At 47.9% G+C, this 27514-nt stretch overlaps 2 protein-coding genes and 1 long non-coding RNA gene across 3 annotated transcripts; 1 reads left to right on the top strand and 2 right to left on the bottom strand.

The window, feature by feature from the left end:
* Nucleotides 1-2960: 2960 nt before the first annotated feature.
* On the top strand, nt 2961-9696 carry LOC111940832 (uncharacterized). Its single transcript, XR_015280770.1, has 3 exons — nt 2961-2980; nt 4180-4222; nt 9631-9696. It is a non-coding gene; the product is annotated as an uncharacterized LOC111940832 (long non-coding RNA).
* A 2359-nt stretch (nt 9697-12055) lies between these two features.
* LOC111940831 (uncharacterized) lies at nt 12056-15890 on the bottom strand. Its single transcript, XM_023943685.2, has 2 exons — nt 15410-15890; nt 12056-15022 (listed from the first exon to the last, which is right to left on the bottom strand). Exons 1-2 carry the CDS (start codon nt 15779-15781, stop codon nt 12158-12160), a joined length of 3237 nt encoding a protein of 1078 aa, XP_023799453.2. The 5' UTR covers nt 15782-15890; the 3' UTR covers nt 12056-12157.
* Nucleotides 15891-17891: 2001 nt separating this feature from the next.
* LOC147648109 (uncharacterized) lies at nt 17892-25914 on the bottom strand. The gene is made up of 6 exons (XM_086869775.1): nt 25859-25914; nt 24466-24947; nt 22986-23717; nt 22289-22698; nt 20180-22136; nt 17892-19419 (listed from the first exon to the last, which is right to left on the bottom strand). The coding sequence occupies exons 1-6, from the start codon at nt 25912-25914 to the stop codon at nt 18017-18019; spliced, it is 5040 nt and encodes a 1679-aa protein (XP_086725901.1). The 3' UTR covers nt 17892-18016.
* Nucleotides 25915-27514: the final 1600 nt, after the last annotated feature.

Here is a 27514-nt window from a genome sequence, read left to right as displayed (position 1 = left end):
TGACTGGGCGCTAACAGTGATAGACGCCCTATGGTACACGGCCCTCCGAGGAGACGGGATGGAATTCCTTCCCATGCATGATCCCCACAAATGAGGAACAGTCCTCTGGGGAGGCTTTTGGGATGTGTATGAGCTGAGGAGTGCACTTTGATGTAGCTTAGCACACGGCACCACCTTTTTGCTGTGAATTCTTCTCAGTGTTGTAGTATGTGATGGAATGTTTCTTTATGAGTTGGAGGACTGACCCTAAAATGTACACAGTATGATGCTGGAGAGGAACCCAGCAGCTCTAACTCCTGGGGTTCCTGGGTTGCCTTAGGGAAATGTGGCAGCCACTCTTCGACAAGGCTTCTTAACTCTGCTTCTATATGAGTGCTATGTAATTTATTACCTGCTTCAGGGGTCAGTGTATTAAAGCTGTGTGTGAATTCATCATGCTGCAATGGGATTCCTACCAGGCAGGTAGACATAGGATTTTTTGCTGCTGCAGTAGATAGACATAGGTTTTCTTGCTGGAGTGTTTGTAACAGGGTCACCCAGATGTTCTGGTGTGGCTGTGGGATGATCCAAGCCGCTGTCAGGCTGCTCAGTGCAAGCAGGATGACAGCAGGGTTAAGGCTTATCATGGATTTGAGTGAGAGGTAGGTTATTTCTAAAAAAAAGGAAACAGACATTTTTTAAAACATATTCACAGTTATAGTATGCAGGTTAGAGGCTAGAAAGGTTTCTTCTTGCTCTCTTCAGCAGCGTCTTCTCTTGGAAGCAACAGCCACTTGCTTCTCTTCTCTTCTTGCTCATGCTGGATTCTTTGGAACAAAAGGTTTTACCCATTTCTGAGGAATCCATCGGGGGCCTGTGGGGGTGGATACACACGCATAACCTCGCCCCCAGGTGACAAGTTCATAGGGACCCTTGGTTTGGCAAGTTTCAGGGTCCCTGATTAAAACCGGTGGATGCTGTGACAATTTAAACTGATCACCACTGTTAAAGTGCCGAGTTACAGGAGGATTCATGTTTTCAAATGAGCAGTTTAGGAAGTTAATGGTAAACAGAGCTTTACATAGTTTCTGTTGTGGAGACATCCACACTGCCTCGCTACCTTGCCTGGCTAGGACTTGTTTGAGCGTCTGGTGTGTACGCTCGATTACAGCCTGACCTGTGGGGAAATGGGGGATGCCAGTTTTATGTTCCACTCCCCACCGCTGGACAAATTCCAGGAACTCCTTGGATTTATATGCTGGGTCATTATCTGTTTTAGTTTCCCTAGGGATCCCCAGCACTGAAAAGGCCTGTACTAAGTGTTGTTTAGCATGCACAGATTTTCCTCCTGCATGAGCAGAGGCATACACCGCTCCTGAGTATGTATCAATGCTCACGTGTACATACTTAAGGTGACCACAACTGGGAATGTGAGTGATATCTGTTTGCCACACCTCACAGCTTCTAAGGCCTCGGGGATTAACCCCAATGCCTAATGATGGCACTGCCTGGAGCTGGCAATTGGGACAGGTGGCCACGATGGCTTTAGCCTGACCCCGTGTCAGCTGGAACTGATGAATCAGTCCTGGCACATTTTGATGATATTGCTGGTGACTTATCTTTGCCTGTTGAAACACATCAGGGAGACGTTCCTTTTCAGCTGGGGCAGCAAGGGAATCCATCTTTCGGTTCCCCTCAGCGATTTCACCTGGCAACGGGGTATGCAACTTTATATGCATCACATAGAAGGGTTCTCTATTCAAGACCAAATAAATCAGTTTTGAAAGCAATCTAAAGAGATGTTCGTTCTCAATGTCCTTGAGAACTGCCTGTTCCGCTCTGGACACCACTCCTGCTACGTAGGCTGAGTCAGTAACTAAATTAATTGGTTCTGAAAATTTCTCAAAGGCTCTCATGGCCACAGCCAGTTAAGCTGTCTGGGGTGACCCTTCTAAAAACTCAACATCAGCTTCCCAAAGCTGAGTCTGTGGATTTCTCCAAGTCATCACCAACTTGTGGGATGTCCCAGATGCATCAGTGAACACTGTGAGAGCCTTGAGTGGCCTCCGGCTCCTTTTCTCACGAGGAATGAGATGGAATTCCTCATGAAACAATTTGTGTGATGGTGCATGAACTGAAATTTGCCCACTATAGCTATCCAGAGCAAATTGGAGATTAGCATTGCTCTGCAGTAGGTGCTCAAACATCTCTTTGGCCAGTTTCTCAGGGGAGTGTTTGCCTTCTCCAGAGAGTCTGACTGGGAGGTGAATACACATAAAGTCACAACCTGCCAGTTCCCGCAGCCTTACCCTGGCTTTTTGGATCAGCTGAGCCATCAGCTCTTGTGGTTTGGTGATAGTTTTGGGTCATTGATGGGAGAGGAAAATCCATTCTATTATTAAGAGTGAATCTCTCTGCCCTTCAGCCCATTGGAATATTAACCCATGTAGGTGTGGCAATTTCCCCAGGACAATAAATTTGAAAGGCCGCTCAGGTTTGAAGCGTTGTGCCTGTCTTTCTGTCAAGGCCTTTTGTGCCTTTTCAATTACAGTTTTTGCTTCTAGAGTCAGCTCCCTGGGAGACAGTAACTCTCTCTCCCCTTTCAATAAATTGAGTAGGGGGCTCAGGTCTTCATTTGTGACACCTAGTCATGGTCTGACCCAGTTTAGTGACCCGCATAGAGAATGGAGATCTGCTAGAGTTTTAGGATTACCAATAATTTCCAATTTTTGCGGAACAACAGTCCATGCAGTAATTTCCAGGCCAGGTATTTCCAAGGTAGCATCTTTTGAACTTTGTCTTCCTGCAATTGGAATCCAGCAGAGGTTAAAACTTTAATCACTAGGTCAAGGGTGTCTTTCAGTATGTTGTTATTGGAACAGCATATTAAAATATCATCCATGTAATGCAAAATGATGGCCTCTTTCTTCAGCACACACAGAGGACAGCAATGACCCCTCAAACCACTGGCAGATGAAAGGGCTCGCTTTCATTCCCTGAGGTAATACTGTCCAGTGGTACCGTTTCATTGGGGCTTCTCGGTTAATTGTGGGAATGGAAAAGGCAAACCTTGGTGCGTCCTCTGGGTGCAGGGGAATTTGAAAAAAACAGTCTTTAATATCTAGTACTGCTAATAGCAAATTTTGTGGTAACATAGTTGGGGATGGCATACCTGGTTGGAGAGACCCCATGTCCTGTATTTTTTTGTTTATTTCTCTTAAATCTTGAAGGAGGCACCATTTATCTTTCCCTGGCTTTTTTATTACAAATACCGGGGAATTCCAAGGGCTGGTTGTTCCTACTATGTGTCCTTTGGCCAATTCTTCTTCCACCAATTTTTCTAGCGCCCTGAGTTTCTGTTTGCTGAGAGGCCACTGGTTCACCCAAATTGGATTATTATCTAACCAAGATAACTGTTGGACAGGACGCTCTACAGTGGCCTCTATTAAAAATCCTGAGGTGTCTCAGGAATTGTTAATTTCACTCCCCACTGGGACATGGTGTCTCTTCCCCATAGCGGGCACTTGTAGTCAATAACAAAAGGTCAGACACTAGCTATCCTACCGTCCAGACCTTCAATCTGGACGATATCTTTAGCAATTTTTGCCAGTTTCATCCCTCCAACACCCTGTATTTTTCCTGCCACCGGTTGTAGTTCCCAATGTGAGGGCCACACCTCTTCCAGTATGATAGTCACATCTGCCCCAGTGTCAATTAACCCTTCTACATGGAGATGTTCTGATTTATGTGTTAAATTACATCCCATAATTGGCTGGTCTTCACCCACTACTTCTGCCCAGTAGACTCCTGGTGCTTTGTCATCTACTGGGACTTCTGTTGGAACAGGGATTACCTGGGCTATTACCTGCCCTTTGTCTATATAGAAAGGGGGTTGGGGGCACCTAGCTAAGAGAATGAGGTGTGTTAGGTCTCCCGTGATTGTCATGGGAGCCACCTCAATCTCTATTGGTGTGTGTGCTGTGTCTCCAATAACAAAATACCTACTATCCAGTCCAGCCAGGTCTTGTGAATTATCCTGCAAATCTACTCCCACGACAGTCCAGCGGTCAGATCTGAAACAAAAAGCTTTAGAAGTTACAAGTCTGAATCGCTTTTGTGGTTGCCAGACCTTATTAGGCAAACGTTTTTCACAATTGTATTTCTTCAGTTTTTCACCCCCCTCCCCCCTTTTTATTAAAGGACAGAGATTTGTCTCCGCTTCATTTATGTCTGCACCGAGCGGGTAAGTGCTGAGACCTAAGTTTTTTGGCAAGCTGGTATCCGTGTGTTTCTGTTGTTTTAAAGGACAGTTTTTTTGCAAAATGTCCCGGTTTTCTGCAGTGAAAACAAATTCGCTGTTGCTGGTCAGATGTCATCTGTTCACTCTTTGTCTCAGATAAAACTGCAGCAACAGGTCTTTGGGTGGTCCAAGGTCTCTTTTCCTGCGAAAACATCTCTGCTTTCCTCGCACAGGCCTCTGCCATCTGTGCAAGTGTTGGAGGGGGATGGATTGGCAAGCCCAGAATGACTCTACGGCAAGACTCATTAGCATTTCTCTGAGCAATTTCCTTGACTAACTCTGTCTGTACCACAGGGTCTTCTACCTGACCGGAGACTTGTTCTCTTAATCAGTCTAAGAATTGCAGGAATCCTTCTGAGGGCATTTGTTTTACATTAATATAACTGCCCTTAGTCTCAGCTGTTGGTAGCTGGGTAAAAGCTTTTTCTGCAGCTGCAATGATTTTATCTATCACAGCTTTTGGCAAGGCCATAGTTTGGTCCTCAGGTTTTTCCCATACTCCTTCACCACATAAATGCTCAAAAGTAATAGCATTATTTAATAAATCTACATTTTGGTGATTGGTTTTTAATAATTCCACCAGTATGTTTTTTAGAAATCATTTCCATGTGTTTTCCCGTAAATCAAATTCAGATGGTGTAAGCAAATACCTAAAAAGATCTTTAATATCTGTAGGAACTAAATCATTTGAGGTTAATGTTGTTTTAACAATGCTTTTAAATATTTCACTATTACAGCCAAATTCTCTTTGAACTTTGCAAATTTCTTTTTTATCTTGGTATGAGAACGGCTTGTAATGCCGATTCTGTGGTCTTGTTCCAGTAGAAGTTACTGGAGCAGCAGTAGGGGAAAAAAGCTGAGTCTCAAATTCCAGGTTCTCCATTCCTGGGGTTTGCATTGAACCAGCAGGAGAGAGAGGCTTGTCCTGCCCTGGAACCAGCAAGGCTATAATTCCCCCATCCCCCAGGGGCACCATGTGGCTCCACACTGGGAGCAGGCTGTGAGGTTCCACCCCTCCATCCCCCGGGGCGTCCCCCGGAGGCCATCAGGGCAATTTGCAGCAGCACAACCACACCCGCCTTTGGAATGTGGTGAGGCAACCTCACCTCCCTGCTCGGTCTTGGCCCCGCCCCCCGGACCGTGGGAACTGGGAGGGGCTCCGCCCCTCACCCCCCACTCGGCCCAGCCCCCAGCCCCGCCCCCAGCTTCCGCCCCAGCCCCGCCCCCAGCCCCGCCCCAGTTCCCGCCCCATTTCCAGCCCCCAGCCCCGCCCCAGTTCCCGCCCCATTTCCAGCCCCCAGCCCCGCCCCCAGTTCCCGCCCCATTTCCAGCCCCTGCCCCAACTCCTGCCCCATTTCCAGCCCCCATCCCGCCCCCTGTCCCATAAGAAGCAGGCAGAGGGGAGGGGTTGTGGGCGGGGAGAGGCTTGGGGGCGGGGACCTGTGGGAGGAAGGGGTTATGGGAGGGGTGGGCAGGGGGAAGGACAGCAGGTGGTCAGCACCATTATTGCTTGGCACATGTTTTTGAGTAAGTTCAGCTGAGCTCCCTCCTCCTTGGTGGGAGGATTTTAAGCTATGCTTTTTAGGGTTTTCTGCGGGGAGGAAAGGGTATGGGAGGGAGTTTTTGTCTGCCTGTACATGGCAGACGGGGCCAGTACAGTCAGGGGATTGTCTGAGCCCTGAGGGATAATCTGGAACTCTCACAGAATATGCCTCAGATGCACCCTCTGACTGGGGAGCTGAGGGAAAGGGGAGAGGAGAGGGAGCCAAAGGTTCTTGTAGCCTTTTTTCGTGTTTTTGTAAAACTGCTTTCCGAATTAAAAGGAACAGTGGGATGCATTTTCCAGCCGTGTTATCCCCCAGTTCAACTTGCATAGTAAGTGCCTGTCCAACCTTTTCCCAGTCAGGTGGGGAATCAACATTCAAATCCAGAAAATGCAAAAAAACCCATTTTATGAATTTCCTCAGCTTATTTTTTGAGAAATTGATATTTCCAGCCTTTAAAATATTCTTAATATGGGAATATTTATTCCTTTCCTGTGTAGAAAAATGAGAACCCATGGCTGGTAATAAGGCTTTCCTACACAGACTTTTTTTACCACCGAGAAAAGCAGAAAAGATCCAAACTGCGGTCAGGGTTTAAAAACCACCGCAGAGCCCGGGAGGCACCACTGGTCCACCACCCCCCACACACCACGTGTAGTGCCACATGGGCTCCCCCGGTCCCGATACTGGCGGGGGACTCGTCTGGCACCGGCACCACACCACACCACCGTGCCTCGCTAAACCCCACAACAACCGCCGGATCTCCCGCACGCCCCGCGCCTCCCCCCAGTACCTGTTTCCTGAAGGACACGCGGTGTTCGAAGAGAAAAAAGAGTTCTTGGTCCGAGTTGACTCGTGTTCTCACTGAGCTACCAACCCGATCCCCGTCAGTAAAGACTGCGGGGTAGGTGACGTTCCCCAGGCTTGTTAAAACACCAGTGGGGTGTTTTCCAGCCGTCCCAAGGGGTTCTAAAGCCCCTGTGATGGGCGCCACCTGAAGTAACCTTCCCTTCGCTCCCCGAAGTAATCCTGGCTAGCTCCGTCAATGGGGGGGTCAGGGAGATTCTTCACGACCAAGGAAAAGACCAAAAAGGGCTGCTTCTCCCTCCGGGATAACGGAGGATGTTTATTCTGGCTGGCTTCCAGGGGGAGAAGAGACCAGGATCTCTATCCTGGACTCTTTCAAACCTCGGGAGAGGGGCGGGGAGACATATAACACCAACCAATAGGATAACGTTCCAGGGACAGGGAGGGGAGGGGAAAAACACGTCACAGCTGCAGGGAGGGTTTACACAGAAACTAGGTAACTCCCAGAAATATGCACTACCACAGTGGAAAACCAATGATCTTCCTTGGGTGGACCAGTGGCCCCTGTAAAGAAAGAAATTGCATGCTCTCAGAAAATCCATGAACAAGCAACAGCAGAAAGGTCACATCAAGGAGAAACCAGTCCCTGGAATTTGCCAGTGTTTGTCATACACAAAAAAGCCTCTGAGACTACTTCATGATCTCAAAAAAATTAATGAGGTGATTTAGGATATGGGACCTTTTCAGCTTGGACCTCCTCTCTCAATGATCCCAAGAGACTGACCTCTAATCATCATCAATTTAAAAGACTGTTTTTTCAATATTCTGCTTCATTCAGGTGATATCCCACATTTTGCATCTTCTGTCGCAAGTATCAAGAGGCAAGGACCACTGCTAAGACTCACTAACTAACTAACTGCTGATACTGGGTTGTACTTCCTCAGGGAATGAAAAATTCACTTACCATATGTCAGTATTTTGTGGCAAAAGCCTTATCACCAGGTAGACAGAAACAATCTCGAGCAAAGATTCTACACTACATGGATGACCTATTAATTTCAACACCAACACAAAAGGAGATGGAAGAAGCTTCTGATAGTGTTGTTACAGAGATTCAAAATGCTTGACTTGAAATCTCTACATCAAGAATTCAAGAAACCCCTCCATGGAAATATTTAGGATGGAGAATGACAGACCAAGCAATAGTGCCACAGAAAATAGAACTTTGATTCAAAGTTAGTACCTTACAAGATTTGAAACAACTCTTAAGAGAGATCAATTGAGTTAGGCCTGTTTTAGGGCTTATGAATGATGAACTTTCCCCACTTTTTGATGTGTTGAGAGGAGACTGTGACATTCCAAGTCCAAGAATTCTAACACCGTAAGCTCAAAAGGCTCTTGATAGAGTAGCTGAAACATTCCAACAAAAACAAGCACACTGTTGCATAGTGTCACAACCTTTCTTGCAGTGCTAGGAGAAAAGATGCAGTTGTATGGTCTCATACTTCAACGGGATACCTCTGCAAAAGATCCTTTGCTAATAATAGAATGGGTATTTCTTACAGGTCTCCAAAAACAATCTTCACAACAATAGAAATGATGGCTCAAATTATAATCAAGGCTAGAACAAGATTGCTGACTATAGCTTGCCAAGATTTTGCAATAATTTATTTGTCTTTAAAGAAGTAATATTTTGATTGGGCATTGCAAAAGTCAGAGGATCTACAAATCGCATTGTTAAATTATCCAGTCACTTGCTCTATTCATTTTCCTAGCCACAAGCTGTTACAGCCAAAGTTAAGAGTTAGAGAAAAACCCATGCTAAGAGAAGTGCCTTTAAATGCTATGACACTACTTACTGATGGGTCAGGAAAAACACACAATTCAGTGATAGTATCCCAAGATCCAATAACTAAAGTGTGGGAATCAGATATTCAAACAGTGGTTCAATGCAAGTTGTGGAACTTGCAGCTGTAGATAGAGCATTTCAAGCTTTTCCAAGAACCTTTTAATTGGATTACAGATTTGGCTAATGTTGCTAGCATAGTTAAAATAATAAAAGAATCAGCTTTAAAAATGTTAGTAATGATAATTTGTGTCATTATCTTACATGTCTTTATGCAATTATGCAAAGTAGAACTGGTCAATATTTTGTTTCCCGTATTAGGGTCCACTCATCACTTCCAGGATTTCTGACAGAAGGCAAGTCTAGGGCAGACAAGCTGACAATAGCTATTGCAAGCATCCCACTGAATATTTTTAAATAGGCGAAAACTGAGCCATGCCTTTTTTCATCAAAACGCACAAGTTCTCATGCAAATGTTTCATCTCTCTAGAGATCAGGCTAAAGCAATCATAAATATGTGCCCAAACTACCAGCTGGTACAACTTCCTATTTCCACATGAGCAGTCAGTCCACAGGAGTTGCAGAGCTTGCAGTTATGGCAAACAGATATTACCAAATACCCATCTTTTGGGAAATACAAAAATATTCATCTATCAGTGGAAACATCTCCAAATGCAGTTTTTGCTTCTGTACACAAAGGAGAAATAGCAAGCCATGAATGTCAGCATTTTTTGCAAGCATTTGCTTCACTAGGAGTACCTCAAAAAATAAAGACAGATAACAGCCCTGCATATACAGCTCAAAAATTGGCCACATTTTTAATGAATTGGGGTGTTCACCATACTTGCAGTATTCCCTATTCTCCCACATATCAGGCACTTATTGAAAGGAAGACATGTTTTAGATGAGCAAAAAGGGAAATGTAGCACAGGCGACACCACAGATGTGATTAAGTAAAGCTTTATATGTCTATAATTTTTTTAACAGTTCCTTTGCAGAACCTGATCCTCCAATATTTAGGCATTTTTCTAATAGTACACATGCAAAATTAAAAGAAAGTCCTCCCATTCTAATTAGAAATCCAGAAACAGGACAAACTGAAGATCCATTTCCTCTGATAACCAGGGGCAAAGGGTTTGCTTGTGTTTCTACAGGTATAGGACCCAGATGGATTTCTGCAAAGAATGTGAATCCATACCACGTGCAAAAACACACTGATGACCCCACAAGCAAAGAAGAAAGCACACAGATGTGAACTACACAGAGACTATAATTCATATCTGAAATCTCTTGTCCTCATCGCAAAAGCTGTAAACTTTGGGTTTCATATCAATGTAGAGAGTGTAAAAAACAGGAATATTGTAAAGGTCTTTTGGCAAAAGCATGGTATAGTTTGTGTAACATACTTGAATTTTACAAAAAATTGCAGTGATTAACTTTTTGTAGAAAAAACCAAAAAATAATATGCTTAAAAATTTGCTTGAAAATTAAATTTTGAGAAAAGAAACTTTTGCCAAAAGATAACTTTAGAGAAATATGCAGTTCAATCAAATATTAAGTTTATATTTTGCTTTGTTTGCTTTGTTTGCTTTGCTTGCTTTTAGTAGTGTAGTTTGCCAGTTAGCCAGCCTAGAACCAATGTCTGGGTAACTTTAGCTAATGTTTCAGGTTTACATACCCTATGCTTATCAACTACAACTCCGGAAAATCAATTTCCAGGTTGTTTAGTCAGTGTACCAGTCGAAACTTGGCCAATATAAAGTTATGTGAGGCACTTTCACTGGCTCAAATGTGTGGGATTTTTGGACTCTAGTAAATACATGGGAATGGCACACTTCCTAGGGCATCCATTGAACCCCAGGAATAAGAACTCCTTGGTTCTGTAAGGGTAAAATTTTGTGACCAGTTCAATTATACAGGGAAAAATCAATCAGTAGTGAGAAATGTTTCTCCAGATCACCCTGTATATATGAATCAGACCTATTGGTGTAATGATACTTATGTAGTTCCATTTAACTCTGTTCCTCTTCAATTACCACAAAGGATATTTTTTGTTTGTGGAGACAGAGTATGGTCTGCTATTCCATCAAACATCAAAGGTGAGCCTTGTAGTTTAGGGAAGCTTACATTGTTAACTCCTAATATGAAGACAATTGCCAACATGAGACACAGAGGAAAAAGGTCATTTATTCATTAATATGAACCTATGCATGCTGAATGCAAGAAATCAGGGAGGTAGCATAGTGCCTGTGTGGAACTAAGTCGCGTAACTTTCTCACACTGGCCTGAAAAAGTCTGGCCTGGGAAATCATAAGGAAGCATCCAAACAGTCCTTAGAGAAGGAAAACAACCTTTGCAGGTGTTGTTTGTTCCTTGTTGTTTACTTGTAAGAAACGCTCAAGGAGTGTAGTTCCTAAATGTCCAATGATGGTGATGTGTTGGTTTGATGACCAATGAGAGGTTTACCTTTTTGGACCTTTTTGAAACTGCCTATAAAGGAAGATCTGGAGGAATAAAAAGGGCTCTCTTTTGCAACTAAGACTAGAGAGTCCATGTCGTTACTTCACCATTCCTAATACAGTGTGACATGGACCAGAGTGTAAAGACAATTTTGATCCTTGGGGTTTTGGAAAAAGGTTTGCAGCATCTCTTTTTTTACCACCGCTTGTTTCAGCAGTAGCATTAAAATAGTTAGATAGTTGGGATGTTGGCTGAGTAAACAATCTAATGCTACATCCCTTGCATTAAGATGCTTCTTAGCAGATGTCAAGGATGTTATGTCCGCAATCTTGCAAATACGGAAGCAATAGACTTCCTTTTATTAGCTCATGGACATGGATGTGAAAACTTTGAAGGAACATGTTGTATGAATCTGTCCGATCACTCAGAGTCTACTCATAAAAGTATACAACAGCTCAGAGAAGGGGTGTCAAAAATAAGAGTTGATGATGGAACTTGGATGATTCGTTTAGTGGGTTGGATTTAACACCATGGATAAAAAAGTGCCTTACAATGGGACTATAATTTTGGTAGTTACAATGCTTATAATGTTGCCTTGTTTGCTTCTATGTATGCAACAGATGACTGATAAATCTATTAATGGATTTCTTTTAGTGTAGAGAGGGAGGGGATATGTGGAAATAGAAAAATAGAAACTTCCACTGCCACTGAAGGGTTTGATTTACAGCCTTGGAAGAAACTTGGGTTAATGGGATGACAAAGGTACACAGACTATAAGCAGAGAAATCAGAATTTACATTCCTATAGTTGCAAGTTAAAATATACCTTAAGTAAGAAACTGTATTGAGTAAGATAGTGGAAGGTTTTAAGCTGTAATAGTGTGATATTATTGAACAAATGATGAATCTAGATTTTATAATAGAAGCATAGGTGTGTACATGAGCTAGCAGACTATTAGGTGAAAGGTAGACACAATGTGGCAGAACTTAGCAAATGTGATAGGTGATAAAGTCAAAATAATCTCTATGTCAGCTGTCCATTGGACCAGAATATTATATATTGCTATGTAACAAAGAAACTCAATACTACCTTTGAGCTATGGCTGACTTGTTACTCCTCTAAAATCTCACACCATGAGACTGATGCCTCATGTGATTTATTTGAGCAATAAATCATCTTAATAACATCCATAGTCCCATCCTTTGTTATTTATCCTGAAACTCAGCCATCTGTGTCGAGCCCAGGTGTTGATGACTGTAGGTACTGGAATGCTTTAGGCACGTTCCAAAGGTTTTTTGCTGTTTTTGATCTCTCTGCAGTTAGTTCCTGGTCCTGCTCCTCCTCTGGGTATTCGAATGGTTTCTGGACCATAAGCACGGCCTTCTTAACCGCCTCTGTCCGGAGATAGTCGTTATAGTCCAGGAATACTGGAGGACTAGATGGGCAACTGTACAAGGTATGTCCTGGGCTCTCTGTCCCTTCTCCTGGGGCTGGGATGTGCTGGGCTGTGTCCAGGAGAACCTGGTCATCAGCTCTGGGGCTGTGCGGGAAATGTGTCTGCCCCCCTGCCTCTACTGTTCTGGCTTTTGCTCCCATCTCTTCATCTACACCTTGTTCCTGCTCCCATGGTTCTTCCGTCTCTTCCAAGTGTCTCTGGGTCACACGCAAGGCCTTCTTAACAACTTCAGTATGTATGCAGTCAGCTGCATTCAAGAAGACCAGCCCATCAGCTGTGGGACTGCATGTCTCATGTACGTGGCTCTTTTTCCCTGCTGCAGTAGCTGTTACTGTTGGTGACACATCCCTTCTGGGTTTCATGTCCTGCTGTTCCACAATTTGTTGGCCAGGTCTCTGGATTTCAAGTGTAGCCTTGTCTGGGACATCTCTCCTGATACACTCTGCTGTGTCCAGCAGATCCATGCCATCAGCTCTTAGCTGCTTCTTCTCCTTCCCTGTGGCAGAGGTGGCTGTGGAGGCTAAGGGGAGAGCTCTCATTGCTTTGTGGACAAGCCTCAGCCACCTCTGTCGAGCCTGGGTGTTGATGACTGCAGGTGCTGGAATGCTTTGGACATGACCTGAGGGTCTTTGTACCATTTTTAATCTGTCTGCAATTAGTTCCCGGTCCTGCTCCTCCTCTGGGTATTTGAATGGTTTCTGGACCATAAGCACGGCCTTCTTAACCGCCTCTGTCCGGAGATAGTCATTATAGTCCAGGAATACTGGAGGACCAGCTGGGCAACTGTGCAAGGTATGTCCTGGGCTCTCTGTCCCTTCTCCTGGGGCTGGGATGTGCTGGGCTGTGTCCAGGAGAACCTGGTCATCAGCTCTGGGGCTGTGCGGGAAATGTGTCTGCCCCCCTGCCTCTACTGTTCTGGCTTTTGCTCCCATCTCTTCATCTACACCTTGTTCCTGCTCCCATGGTTCTTCCGTCTCTTCCAAGTGTCTCTGGGTCACACGCAAGGCCTTCTTAACAACTTCAGTATGTATGCAGTCAGCTGCATTCAAGAAGACCAGCCCATCAGCTGTGGGACTGCATGTTTCATGTACATGGCTCTTTTTCCCTGCTGCAGTAGCTGTTACTGTTGGTGACACATCCCTTCTGGGTTTCATGTCCTGCTGTTCCACAATTTGTTGGCCAGATCTCTGGATTTCAAGTGTAGCCTTGTCTGGGACATCTCTCCTGATACACTCTGCTGTGTCCAGCAGATCCATGCCATCAGCTGTTAGCTGCTTCTTCTCCTTCTCTGTGGCAGAGGTGGCTGTGGAGGCTAAGGGCAGAGCTCTCATTGCTTTGTGGACAAGCCTCAGCCACCTCTGTCGAGCCTGGGTGTTGATGACTGCAGGTGCTGGAATGCTTTGGACATGACCTGAGGGTCTTTGTACCATTTTTAATCTGTCTGCAATTAGTTCCCGGTCCTGCTCCTCCTCTGGGTATTCAGATGGTTTCTGGACCATAAGCACGGCCTTCTTAACCACCTCTGTCCGAAGGTAGTCATTGTGGTCCAGGAATACTGGAGCATCAGCTGTGTGACTGTGAATGGTATGTCCTGGGCTCTCTGCCCATCCTTCTGGGGCTATTGCCCTCATTCCCTCACCAGTGCCTTGTTCCCAGTCCCTCTGTTCTTCCGTGTACTCCTCAGATTTGTGGATCACAATCATAGCTCTGCTTAGGATCTCATCTGTTGTGTACGGGGCGGTGTCCAGGAGAGCCAGGACATCAGCCGTGGGATTGTGCGGGGCATGTGCCGGGCTCACTGCCCCTGCTGCTCTGGCTCTTACTGCCAGTGTTGCATCTGTGCTGTGTTCCCAGTAGTCTTGCTCTTCCTTCTGCTTGAGTCCCTGGATCACAGTTCTAGACTTGCTCAGGACCTCACTGCTGATATATTGGGCTGTGTCCATCAGTTCCTGTGCACAAGCTGTGGGCTGCTGCTGTTCCTGCTTTCCTTTGCTGTGCATTGCAGTGGAGGCCCTGGGCAGAGCCCTTGGGGCACTCTTGAAGATGGACGTCCGTCTCTCTTGAGCCAGGACATCGATGACTGTGGGCGAAGGAGATCTGAAGGCAGGTTCTGCAGGTGTTCCTGTTTCTGCTGCTTCCTTCATGTTCAGTTCCAGGTCTGGCTTTGGTTCTACCAGCTGCTGGCCAGGACCCTGTTTCACAGGCTGCACTCTGCCCAGGTGCTCAGCCCTGATGGACTGGGCTGGATTTGTCAAAACGTCTTTGCCACCTGTTGGGTGCTGCTTCTTTTGCTCTCCTTTGTCTTGTGCAGCAATTAAGACCTTTTCTAGAATGCTCAGAACCTTCCTGCGGCACATCTGGCTCCCTTCAGCCAGGGCCTCCAGGAAGGCAGAGAAAGGGATGATGTGGGCCTGGTCTGGATCTGGGCCAGCTGCTGCCTGATCCCCAACCCAAGAGGGCTCTTCATGAGCTGCTGGGGTGACAATGGCTGTGCTACCTTCTCCTCCATGGTCTTCATTCAAGGGAAATTCCTTGTCCTGAGATCCTTCCAGTCTGCCACTTGTTCTTGTTCCCTCATCTGTGGGGCAGCTGGGACCCTCCGTGGGACCAGAGTGGGAGCCCTTGTTGTCCTGCAGGCCCAAGGAATGGACGAGGTCATGGACAGGAGATGAGCCAATGTCATCTGTCCCTTGGCACAGCTCTGTGCCTGTTGTGTCTTCCCATTCCTCTTTGTTGGACACCTCAACATCAAGGGCATCTTCCCACTCCTCTCCCTCAGACAGCTCTGGACCAAGGACATCTTCACACTCCTGCTCCTTGGCCCAGCCCACTGGCTCACCACTTGCAGCTTGGACTCCCACCTGCTCCAGTAGCACCTGATAGTTTGTGGTATCCTCAGTGAACCTACTACGTGTCACCTGTGGCTGTTGTGGTGTGGTGTAGCTGAATCCCCATGGCAGGCCTGTGGTCCTGTCCTGTCCAATCTCAGGCTGTCCCAATCTGTCATTGGCACTCACCTGCCCACATGTGTCACCAAAAGCCTTGGGGCCTGGCCTCAGCAAGGAACCCTGTCCTTGGTTCTGTTGTTCTCTGTCCTGCAGGCCACTGGGCTGCTGTGACAAGCTGTGGACTTGGAAGGTCCTGTTTGGTTCCTCTAAAGGCCTCCTCCTGAAGGACACGATGACCTCCTTCAAAACAGGGCCATGCTTCTTTTGCCTCCACAGCCACAAAGAGCTTTGGTAGCACTCAATGAGCACAGACAGCTCTGCTTGCTCCTGCTGTTCTGCTTCTTGCTGGTGGCTTGCCCCTGCATCTGCACCCCTGCTTTGGGAAGCTGATACAGACACACAGCCTGCCTGGTCCAGCTCTGCTGCCAGCAGCTCCTCCATGCTAGCCTATGATGTCCTCTGCTGCAGACCTGTCACTGTCACCCTGGAGAGATGTAGCCCTGCGTCACAGTGGCCGTGTGTGACCATGGCTGTGTGTTACAGTGTCAGTGATGTGATGGCCACAAGCAGAGGCCATTGTGATGCGGGGCCTGCCTTGCCATTCTGTTCTCTAATGCGGCCTTAAGAAAGACAATGAAGATCTAACTGATATGCAAATAAGATGAGATGAGAGAAACTACTTTTTATTTTTTGGATTTCAACTTTGCTACCTGTTGGGTCAGTCAGCAAGAAGAACCCAAATAAATAACAGTCCAGGAATATCAGAAAGGTTTAAGAGGAGAGAGATGCTGTTATTTAATTATGTGTTTGTCTGACAGACACTTCATCCACAAGCAGGAGCTTAGTAAGTTTTATCTGGGAAGCAAAAAATCCTCAGGCAGATTTTGAAATCATATATATATATATATAAAACAAGATATCTCTTCCTCTACTGCAAAGATAGAAAGTACTTTGGAGCTGATTAGCATAAGAAATTTGATAATCAGCATGCCTTGACAAGAGCCAACAGAGCTTTGAAGAATGCAAGGAGATTGGATTAGACTGGAAACAGGGAAAAAGATTGAATCAAGTAAAAGATACGTTGCAAAAATGTTTGCATGATGTTTAATCCAATCACTGTAGTAAGAAATTACTATCTTCCTAGAATGGTATATAAGCATATGCAGCCCACAATAAATTTGGATTCTGATCACCACTCAGTTGTTCCCATCTCTCTCAATTGCCGATTCTCCTCCACATGCTTCCAGCTCTGGAATTCACTTTTTTCTTTGGTTTTTCCAGCCACTTATAAGGTTTTTCCCTGATTCTCCATGATCCACTCATTCAAAGTCCCACCAGAATACAAAGTCTCTTCCGAATTGCTGTAAAGGCTGTTGTAGGCTGCACTATGCACTGTGACCCACACAACACTGACCTTTGGAGGACTTCCAGAACTGGACATCAGTCCCTCTTGCAGAATTCTGGAGCTAGAGCTCAATGAGCCAGCTTTGGACTGGCGACGCCTCTGACTGAATCCTTTCCATTCCCTTCTCAAATCTAAGGCAGTTTTCTTCAGCACACTAAAGGGACCACAAACTCCACAGGTCACAACACGGGGATTTTTTTTTCCTCGTTTGTCCTCCAGGATGTTGCATGCCAGGAGCTGGTGGGAGAATCTGTTAGTAGGATGCCCTGGGATGTGAACCCTTTTTAAAGAATGTTCTCCCACAGTCCCTTGTTGTTTTATGCACCCCAGTTACATCATCCCTGTTATGTACCCAACCCAGAGTTATGTCATCCCTAACCTGCACCTCCGTTCCAGGATGTTCACTGCTCCTGTCTTCCCTATATGTCCCCATTCCCTGTCACTCCACTCTTGAACCCTGGTTGGTTGTTATCCTTTGACCCTGCCTTTGCACCACCCCTGTTCTCTCAACCCATTGGCCCTAAATTCTGATGCTCCGCCCTTCGTAGTCTGTATATAACCCTGGTCCTTCCTTTGTTCTCAGTTCTTTGTCCCTGGATGACGCTGCGCTCTACACCTTTCCAAGCCTCGGGCTAGCCCTGGACAACTTGGCTAATGGCAGCGCCAAGAGTGGGGAACGACACAGGAACGACAGTCCACGTGCCGAACCTCCAGAGCTCCCTGCACTCGGGCTCTGTAGATCCCAGGTGTCGCGGGTCTCAGTAAAGGGATGGAGGAGGCTCAGAGTCTCTTTGTCTTCCCAGGAACAGGTTTTATTGAAGGGTAAAGGGAGCAATGACAAGTGAAAGGACTGAGATGGTAAGAAAGGAGAGCAACTGAGCCCCAAACAGGTCCGTGCTTCCAAATTTAAAGTGGGGAGGGTACAAACTGAAAACCAATCAGGACACAACCTGGGAGGAGACGAAGGAGGGGTTTACAACACTTGGGACCAATGAGAGGAAAACATGGGTGGGACGGTGGTCACAACACCAATGGGGCCTCGAGTGGGGGATGAAGGGCATGGAAAATGCTGGAACAAAGGGCAGGATTAACAATGACAAGGGCTAGGGGCAGGCTGAGGGTGATAAGCAGGGAAGATTCAGGAACAATGGGAGGGGTTTACTAAATTGACAACTGGGCAAAACCACTATCTGACAGTAACAGGGGGATAACAGGAACATACTATGAAATCAAACAGAATTAACAAACAGAATGCAACATCTCCCCCTTTTTTAGAAAGAGGATGTTGCAGGGTCAGGGGGAGCAGAGGGTACAACAAACCATTCAGGAGCAAGAGAAGGTGGAGGTGAGGAGGAGGGAAGTGGGTTCAAATTAACATTATTAACTTGTGGTGGGGGAGACAGAAGGTGAAGAATGGATTGGACTAGACATCTTCGCAGCACCACAAACACGATTAAGATCATAAAAATAACAAAAACAACCCACAACACAGTCTTAATAATTGAGATAAGCCATCCGGACAGTCCCCATCCTGAAAAGAGGTTGGTGACCCAGTCGTTGGACTCTTGCTTGATTTGGTGGATCATGCCTCGCATCTCCGCGATGGTCTGGCGGACGCTGGGGCTCTTGGTGGTAAGGTTCATGCAACAGAGTCCTTCAAACTCCCTGCAGTCATGGTCATGCAGGAGCAACAGGAAATCGATGGCTGCACAGTTCTGTAGGGTGGCTCGCCTGGTTGTCTCCTCGTCTTCGAGGAGGTCGCTCAGCGTGGTTGATGTTAAATTAGCTTGCTTCACTACCCAACACTCAAAACATCCTAATTCATCCAGGGCTTTGGCAGCGGCTACCCAAGGTAAAAACACTGACACTGCCACCCGTTTTAGCTTACTCCAATGAAAAATTTCGGAATCGCAGTCTGGATCTAAATCATCCAGGCTGCGTTTCTTGATAGTCGAATTATTTTTTGTGGACCAATTGTCAATTTGGGTCATGCTGGGGGAAAACAAGGACAACCTGCCTAATGTGCACGGCCCTCTGAGAAGGCGAGAGGGGATGCCTGCCCATGCCCGATCCCCGCAAATTAAAAATAGACCCTTAGGTAGCTTACGAGGGGAAGGATCAAGGGTTGAGGGCATTTTGACGTGCATGATGGTGTTGCACCACTTGGCAGCTTGGAACTGCTTATTTACCTGAATTACCTGGGGATATGGGGCTGGGTCAGAGTGGTGGTATTTAAAATGAACACAATACGATGCCAGGGAAGAGTCTAATAGGTCGAATTCCTGCGGCTCATCGGTCGCTCGCTCGAGTTTGTCCTGCCAGTCTCTCCAGAGGAGGAGGGGGTTCTGGACAGGCTTTTTTACTTTGTATGATGGAACGGAACGAACAACATGATGAGCCGGCTTCCCCTGATTGGCATCTCTAACTAATGCGGTTAAGGCATCGGGAAATTCTTCAGGTTTGAGAGGGATCCCCACCAGGCAAGTGGCCATTGGATTCCCTGTCGCTCCAGTGGACAGGCACAATTCGTCACGCTGCAGGGACTTTGCCAGCGTGACCCAAACATTCTGTTTGGGCTGAGGCACGATCCACATTGCTGTCTGGGTCACCAGCAGCATCAGGAGTACGATGGTTGGGGTGATGCTCGGGGCTGTCATATCCAGGATGGTTCTCTCTAAAAAAATAAAAACAAAACCATACGCTTAGTTTAGCATACTAGGAAATGCGGGTTAACGTAAAGAAAGGGACTCGAGGTTTCCTCCTCCTCTTCTCTGGAGGGTCAGGGGGGGTGGCCTATTTGGACGTGGCTTCTTTCTCCAGGCTGTCTGGTGGCCTGGTTGGATGTTTGGGGGCATAAGGCTTCACCCACCTCTGCAGGATCCACCTCAGCCCCTGGGGCGAGGAAATGCAGGCATAACCTCGCCCCCAGGTTACCAGCTCAAATGGACCCGTGATCTTCTGGGTCTCTGGGTCTCGGACCAGCACTGGAGGGCGGTGTTGCAACTGGTAGTTGCTGGCTGATATAAAGTGCCGGGCCACTGGAGGGTTTAAATCATTATCTGAACAATTTAGGAAATTGATAGTAAAAAGAGCTTTGCACAGCCGGTCTTGTGGGGTGCAGCCCTTCATGGTCTCTCTTTGATGGGTCAGGACGCGTTTGAGCGACTGATGGGCTCGCTCAATGATTGCTTGGCCTGTGGGGGAGTGTGGGATGCCTCTTTTATGTTCCACTCCCCACTCCTGCAGGAAATCCTCCAGTTTCCTGGAGGTATATGCTGGGCCATTATCTGTTTTGATCTCTCTGGGGATCCCCAACACAGAGAAAGCCTGCATGAGATGTTTACAGACATGCTCGGCTTTCTCTCCTGTGTGGGCAGAGGCGTAGACTGCACCTGAGAAGGTGTCGATGGAGAGGTGAACATATCTGAACCTACCAAATTCGGGGACATGGGTGACATCCATCTGCCACACCTCGCAGCTCCCAAGGCCTCTAGGATTAACCCCCGATCCCAGGGACGGCATCGCAGTGGACTGGCAGTGTGGGCATGTGGCCACAATGGCCCTGGCCTGGTCTCGCCTCAGGTGGAATTGGCGGACCAGTCCAGGCACATTCTGGTGGAACATCTGATGGCTCAACTTGGCTTGCTGGAAAACATCAGGGAGCTGAGCCACTCTAACAGGGGCAGCGAGGGAATCTGCTTTTTCATTTCCCTCAGCTACCGGGCCAGGGAGCTCTGTGTGCGATCTCACATGCATGACGAAAAAGGGCTGCTTTCGGTGAGAAACGGTATAAATCAGTTTTGAAAACAGCTCAAATAGCTGGGGATTAGAGACCTCCTTGAGAGCTGCGTTCTCAGCTCTCGCTACAACCCCTGCAACATACGCCGAATCAGTTACTAAATTGAATGGTTCAGAAAACCTCTCAAAAGCCCTGACGACAGCATCTAACTCAGCAACCTGTGGAGCTCCCTCCACATACTTAATATCCGTTTCCCACTGCTGAGTCTGAGGATCCCTCCAAGTCATCACTGACTTGTGGGATGCTCCAGATGCATCTGTAAAAACAGTCACAGCTTTGAGGGGTCTTCGGCTCCTGATTTCTCTTGGAATCAAATTAAATTTTGCAATGAAAAATTGGTGTGCAGGGGCGTGGACTGAAACTTGTCCACTGTAACTATCTAAAGCAATCTGGAGAGTCTCATTCTCCTGCAATAATTGGTTAAACATTTCTTTAGTCAGCTTGTCTGGGGACGCTTTGTCCCGAGACAAGCTGACTGGCACCCGTATACATGAAAAATTGCATCCAGCCATCTCCCGAAGCCTTGCTCGAGCTTTCCTGATGAGCTGAGCCATCAGTTCCTGTGGCCTGGTGACACTTTTGGACCTCTGGTGGCTCAAGAAAACCCATTCTATGATCAAGAGAGGGTCCTTGGAGCCTCGGTCCCACTGGAATATCAGCCCACACAGGTGTGGCAATTTCCCTAATACAATAAACTCAAATGGCAGGGCTGGCTCATACCTGTGTGCCTGCCTCTCCATCAGGGCTTCCTGCACTCTCTCAAGAGCTTTCTTCGCCTCTGGGGTCAGGGACCTAGGAGAACTCAGCTCCTTCTCCCCCTTCAATAGGATGAAGAGGGGGGCTAGGTCCTCAGTCGTGAGGCCCAGCCAAGGCCTGACCCAGTTCAAAGTCCCACACAGGGCATGGAGGTCTGCCAGAGTTTTTGGATCGCTGTTTATGGCCAATTTTTGAGGCACAATGGTCCTCTCAGCAATCTGCAGACCCAGATACCTCCAGGGTGGCATCCTTTGAACCTTGTCCTCCTGGAGTTGAAATCCTGCGGAGGTCAGAACTTCAACCACCAGGTCAAGCGCTCGTGTAAGTAGATTGTCATGAGGGGCGCACAGTAGGACATCATCCATATAGTGGTGGATGATGACCTCCCCCATTTTGGCGCGTACAGGAGACAGCAATGAGGAGATGTACCACTGGCAAATGGTAGGTGAATTCTTCATGCCTTGCGGCAACACTTGCCAGTGGAATCTCCTCATTGGGGCTTCTCGGTTAAGGGTGGGCACCGAGAAGGCAAACTGTGGAGCATCGTCAGGGTGCAGGGGAATTTGGAAAAAGCAATCTTTAATATCAACTACTGCCAATTGCCAATTTTGAGGGAGCATGGTTGGGGAAGGCATCCCTGGTTGAAGAGGTCCCATGTCTACAATGATCTTGTTGATTTCACGAAGATCGTGAAGGAGCCGCCACTTGTCTTTCCCCGGCTTACGGATTACAAATACTGGGGAGTTCCAAGGGCTGGTGGTCTCGACTATATTACCCTTCGCTAACTGCTCCTCCACGAGTTCGTTGAGCGCCTTCAGTTTATCTCTCCTGAGCAGCTACTGATCAATCCAGACCGCTTTGTTAGTGGTCCAATCCAACTTCTGGAAAGGGTGCTCCACAGTGGCCGCTTCTAAAAATCCCGAGGGGTTTTTGGGATTTCAATCTTCACCCCCCATTGAGACATGAGATCCCTCCCCCACAAGGGAACCTGATAATCCGCAACGAATGGGCGTAAGTTTGCCAGTTGCCCATCCAGCCCCACAATTTGCACCACACTCTTTGAAATTCGAGCTAATTGGGTACCCCCTATACCCTGTATCTTTCCTGCCACGGGTTGCAACTCCCAATGTGACGGCCATCTCCTTTCGGGGATGATCGTCACATCCACTCCCGTGTCAAGCAGACCCTTCATCTGTAAGGATTCTGCACCCTGCTTGACGCTGCAGTCTATGATGGGTTTATCCTCACCCACTACTTCTGCCCAGTAGACGCCTGGTGCGTGGTCGTCTACTGGGATACCCTCGGGAATGGGGATAAACTGGGCGATGATCTGGCCTTTAGGGAGGAAGTATGGTGGGTGAGTGCAGTGTGCCAGGAGAATGAGGTTCTCCGGACCACCTGGGAAGGTGATCGGAGAAATATCAATCTCTGGGGGTGTGTGCTTGGTGTCCCCGATGGCAGTATACTTACTGATGTGTCCCTAACCCATTGTTGTCCCCTCCAGTGGGTCCACAGCAACTACCGTCCAGCGCTGGGACTGAAAGAAGATGTCATGAACAGTAACCAAGTGTCATGTCCGGTATATAGGCCATGTCCGATTCTGTGATTCCCCCTCCCCTGCGAGACCTGCCCCATTTCTCGCTTCACGCGGGGCAGGTTCGCGCTGCGCTCCTAGTTTGTTTTTTTTTTTTTTATTACCCCCTCTTTAGCCCCTCCTCCCAAATTGCTCCCCAAATGTCCTTGGCAAGGGTGGGCAGCTGGACAGTCTCTTGCTATGTGACCCAGCTGCCCACAGCGGTAACACTGTAACGGCCGTGCAGGTGGTGGTGGAAACTGGCCCGTCGGTTGCTGGGTCATGGCTGCAGTAGGCATCCTCCTTGGCGCTGGCAGTGGTATGGCTTTGGACACCCCCACCATTGGAACTTTCTTGGTGCAGGCTTCAATGAGGATGTCTAGCGTCAGAGGCGGGTAGAGAGGCAGGCTGAAGATCACCTGCTTGCAGGCTTCATTCGCGTTGGCTTTAGCTGCTTCTAACACAAACTGTTCCTGCAGCTCCGCTTTCTCTACCTGTTTTTCCACCTGAGTTTGCAGCCTGTCCACAAACTTGGTAAATGGTTCATTAGGGAGTTGTTTGATGTTTAAAAAGTTAACCTGGGGTTCCTCCTCGGGTAGAGTGTTAAATATTTTTTCTGCGGCCTCCGCAATTTTGATCAGTACAGGCTGGGGTAACACCCTGGCCTGTTCTTCTGGCTTTGCCCAATTCCCTTCACCGCACAGGTGATCTAGGGTAAGAGGGTTTTCATCCGCGTCAACCGCGGCTTCTTCGCTGTGCAACAGCTCCGGAAGGATGGCCTCTAATGACCTCTTCCACCCCTGTTTCCACAGCTTGAATTCGGATGGGGAAAGGAGGCAGGTGTCTCGGTTCTAGAAGACAGGTGTCCGCTAGGGAGAGCAGGAGCCTCCCTTGGGATGAAAGAATGTAGACCCTCTCCCTCCGAATTATTGTAAATTTGAAATCAAGGGGCTTTCAGGCAGAGATCTGGGGATAGGAATAACAGTTCTTCACTAGTATAACCAGGCAAACAAACAAACAATAACTACAGCAATAACAAGAAAACAGAAACAGGGACCCCGTGACAGCTTTCTCGGCTGAGATGGGATGGAGGAGAGGCTTTGTTTTCACAAACCCCTCGGGCAGTCAGTCCCGGTGCTCCTGCAGGGCTCCGAGGAACAGTCGGCTGGAACAGCAGGGATGAGCTGAGATCCTGGGCTGGTGGATGAGGTGGAACAGCAGCTCCGCGGCGGTGCCTGGCACTGCCACACGTCCCGGCAGGGCAGGGGGTGCGAGGCCACCAACAAAGAGGGGAGAAGGAGAAGAAGCAGCCGCTCCGTCTGGGTGATGGCAAAAATGCCCTTCTCTCCACCGCAGCAGCTCCGCGACCCAGCACACCAACGTCCTTCCCCGAAAAACTGAAAAAGAACCAGCCCAAAAACTGTCCCCACCCTCCTTTTCTGCCCCCTTCCCCGCCCTGGGCCCGGCCACTCATTGTCCGTTGTGAGCACCCCTAAGTACCGGTAGTTAGGTTGTCCCAGCACATAATGGGTAAAAATTCCCCGGGCAGGCCAGAAGGACAAAACAAAAAAAGAAGACACCTAACCCTCAACAGCAGGAAAATAATTCTTTTAGGTAATGAGGGACCATTTCATTCGTGGAGAAGGTAGCTTTTAGTAAACCCTTAAAATATTCGCTTCTTCTCCCAAACTCCTTCTGTGCTTTGCACAGCTCCCTCTTAGTCTGGAAGGAGAAGGCTTCCCATTCTCGGTACCTCCCCCACCTTCCATGAAAACTGACTGTTGCAGCAAAGGGTATTTCTACCTGTTCCGGGTTCTGGTCCATAGGCCTGTCACTTCCGGTTTTCAAAGCGTGGGAACCGGATATAGGGGCATGGGAACCGGAAGGAGGGGCGTGGGAACCAGGAGCCGTAAGGGGCGGGGCTGGAGGACTACCTGAGGAGGAGGGCATGAGGGAGGAGCAATGGCAGGAAGAGGCAGGGTTTGGGGGTGTGGAGTTGATTGGACACGCCCCAGAGGAGGAGGAATTGCTCGAGGGGAAGTAGGAGGGGTCAGGGTAGGAGGAAAGGGAGGAGCTAGGGAAAAAGGGGTTGGTTACGGGGGGAAGAAAGGGATTGTGGGAAGAAGAAGCACAAGGGGGGGGCCCGACCATGTGGTCCCCGCCATCTTGTGCCCTCCGGGGGCCATTTTGGGGCTCAGGGAAGGAATAAGGGAACATACGGGAACAATGGGAACAAGGGGATACTGGGGGACACAGGTTCTGGGGTAAAAACCAGGGGTTCACAACTTTATTTAACTGGGGATCAACAACCTGGGAAGCACTTAACTTGGGATTAGCAACTGGGGAAGCAGGGGGATGGATAAGGGCTCTGGCAGCTTGGCCAGGGCTGCCAGGGCAAGGGTTCTGAGGGAGACATGGGGAGCCAGGAAGACTGCTGCCACTGTTGGAGCCCTGTGTAGCACAGGCTGCTCCGCAGGTCTCCCCCAACTTAGGGTCAGGGGTTGAGGCACACAGGGACTGGGAAACTGGGGAAAGTAGAGAAGACTGTGGTGGCTGTCCCTGCACTTCCCCTTTTTCAATTAGAGCCCAGCGAATCAAAACAAAAAGCGGAATCAATTTTGCAGCTGTCTTGTCCCCCTGATTAACCAATAATGTTAATTTGGTTCCAACCGAATTCCAAAACAAAATTGAGCTTATATTTTCAGGGGACACTTGGGGGTAATGCAGAAACAGCCAACGCACCAGTCTTTTTACCCACCCTCGGGAAAACTTTTTACTCCCACCCTCAAGGATACCCACAACTTGGTGAAAAATCCCCCTTTGCTGAGCCGACATGCGTGCACCCATCTCTACACCCCCGGCTCAGCAGTCCCACCACCTCCTAACAGCAAAGGACAACAGAAAAGAACAGAAAATAAGGGTCTGACCATCTTCCCCCCCCCCCGGGGAAGCCCACACACCTTTTTCCCCCTCTGGGGAACTCACCAGGTCCGGACGACAGCTGTAGGAGGTGTCTGTGACCCCGAGGCGATCCTCTGCATGCTGAGGGTTGCTGCCTCGATCCCCGGGCGCGCCACCCAACAAAAATGGGTCTGCTTCCCACCGGGGTAGCTGCCGCCCAAAAGTCTTTGATAATCCACAATCCAATAGACTCCTCCAGGGGTCTTCAGTCCACAGGCGAGAGGCCCCACGTTGGGCGCCAGCTGATGCTGCGCTCTACACTTTTCCAAGCCTCGGGCTAGCCCTGGACAACTCGGCTAATGGCAGCGCCAAGAGTGGGGAACGACACAGGAACGACAGTCCACGTGCCGAACCTCCAGAGCTCCCTGCACTCGGGCTCTGTAGATCCCAGGCGTCGCGGGTTTCAGTAAAGGGATGGAGGAGGCTCAGAGTCTCTTTGTCTTCCCAGGAACAGGTTTTATTGAAGGGTAAAGGGAGCAATGACAAGGGAAAGGACTGGGATGGTAAGAAAGGAGAGCAACTGAGCCCCGAACAGGTCCGTGCTTCCAAATTTAAAGTGGGGAGGGTACAAATTGAAAACCAATCAGGACACAACCTGGGAGGAGACGAAGGAGGGGTTTACAACACTTGGGACCAATGAGAGGAAAACATGGGTGGGACAGTGGTCACAACACCAATGGGGCCTCGAGTAGGGGATGAAGGGCATGGAAAATGCTGGAACAAAGGGCAGGATTAACAATGACAAGGGCTAGGGGCAGGCTGAGGGTGATAAGCAGGGAAGATTCAGGAACAACGGGAGGGGTTTACTAAATTGACAACCGGGCAAAACCTCTATCTGACAGTAACAGGGGGATAACAGGAACATACCATCAAATCAAACAGAATTAACAAACAGAATGCAACACTTGGACCCCTTCTAGGCGAGGATAATAAACTCTCTAGGAACACCGTTCAGAGAACACCTCCTAATAGTCTTTCTCATTGACCTGCATATGATATACCAGTGCGTAAGTACTCGGTGCTCAGAGCTGTCTCTTCCCAGTGGAGACACAAGGCTCTTGGGAAGACAGCGGCCTTGGCAGATCCTGCCATGCTACCACAGCTTTTGCCCGAATAGGGACCTCTTCATGAGTGCCCTGAGAGCATCTCCCTTTGTGAACCCGAAGTTGCCTTGGATACCCAACTCCCAGAACCTTGATTTTCTGAGGGTGTTCCTGAAGGGCCAGCCGGCAACCCTCAAGTGCAGTTCTTCGGAGGTTTGGCCAGAGTCAGCAAATCTCCCTTGAGATCCTTTTCCTTTGACCTGTTGGTTTTGGTGAGTGTTGTGTAGGGCACCAGGGGAAGGTGCTGCCACAGGTAATTTTCAATATCTGTTTTTGTTTATGTTATGGGGAAAGGTTAAAAACCGAGATGGGATCTCAGTTATTCGTTTTGGAATGGGAGGTTTATGTCCAAGTTAAGGGAGCCCCTGTTAGTGGAGATGTTAAGTTTTTGAAGGGGGATTTGAAAGCCTTTGTTCATTTTCTGTTTAAACACTTCCCAGATGTTAACAAGGAAGTGGTGTTTTCTGTTGAGTTCTGGAATAAAGTGAGGAAACATTTATTTATAGAACAAGTTAAGGGGGGATTTAAAAGTTGGGAGGTTTTACCCTTTTTTAAATTCTATTTTATAAGTTAATTA

Source organism: Cyanistes caeruleus, chromosome Z (genome assembly GCF_971803275.1).
Source record: "Cyanistes caeruleus chromosome Z, bCyaCae1.hap1.1, whole genome shotgun sequence".
NCBI classification, from domain to species: domain Eukaryota; kingdom Metazoa; phylum Chordata; class Aves; order Passeriformes; family Paridae; genus Cyanistes; species Cyanistes caeruleus.
This window is presented reverse-complemented; position numbering and strand designations above follow the sequence as displayed.

Excerpts from the sequence above, each read along its gene's own strand:
- LOC111940831 (XM_023943685.2), bottom strand. The coding sequence starts at position 15,781 with ATGGAGGAGCTGCTGGCAGCAGAGCTGGACCAGGCAGGCTGTGTGTCT. Across the intron at positions 15,023-15,409 it reads TTGGTGACACATGTGGGCAG|GACAACAAGGGCTCCCACTC; the intron begins GTGAGTGCCAAT and ends TTGGGCCTGCAG.
- LOC147648109 (XM_086869775.1), bottom strand. The coding sequence starts at position 25,914 with ATGCAGAGGATCGCCTCGGGGTCACAGACACCTCCTACAGCTGTCGTC. Across the intron at positions 24,948-25,858 it reads ACAGCTGTCGTCCGGACCTG|CTCCTCCCTTTCCTCCTACC; the intron begins GTGAGTTCCCCA and ends CTTTTTCCCTAG. Across the intron at positions 22,137-22,288 it reads CATTCGTTGCGGATTATCAG|CTGCTCAGGAGAGATAAACT; the intron begins GTTCCCTTGTGG and ends ATTGATCAGTAG.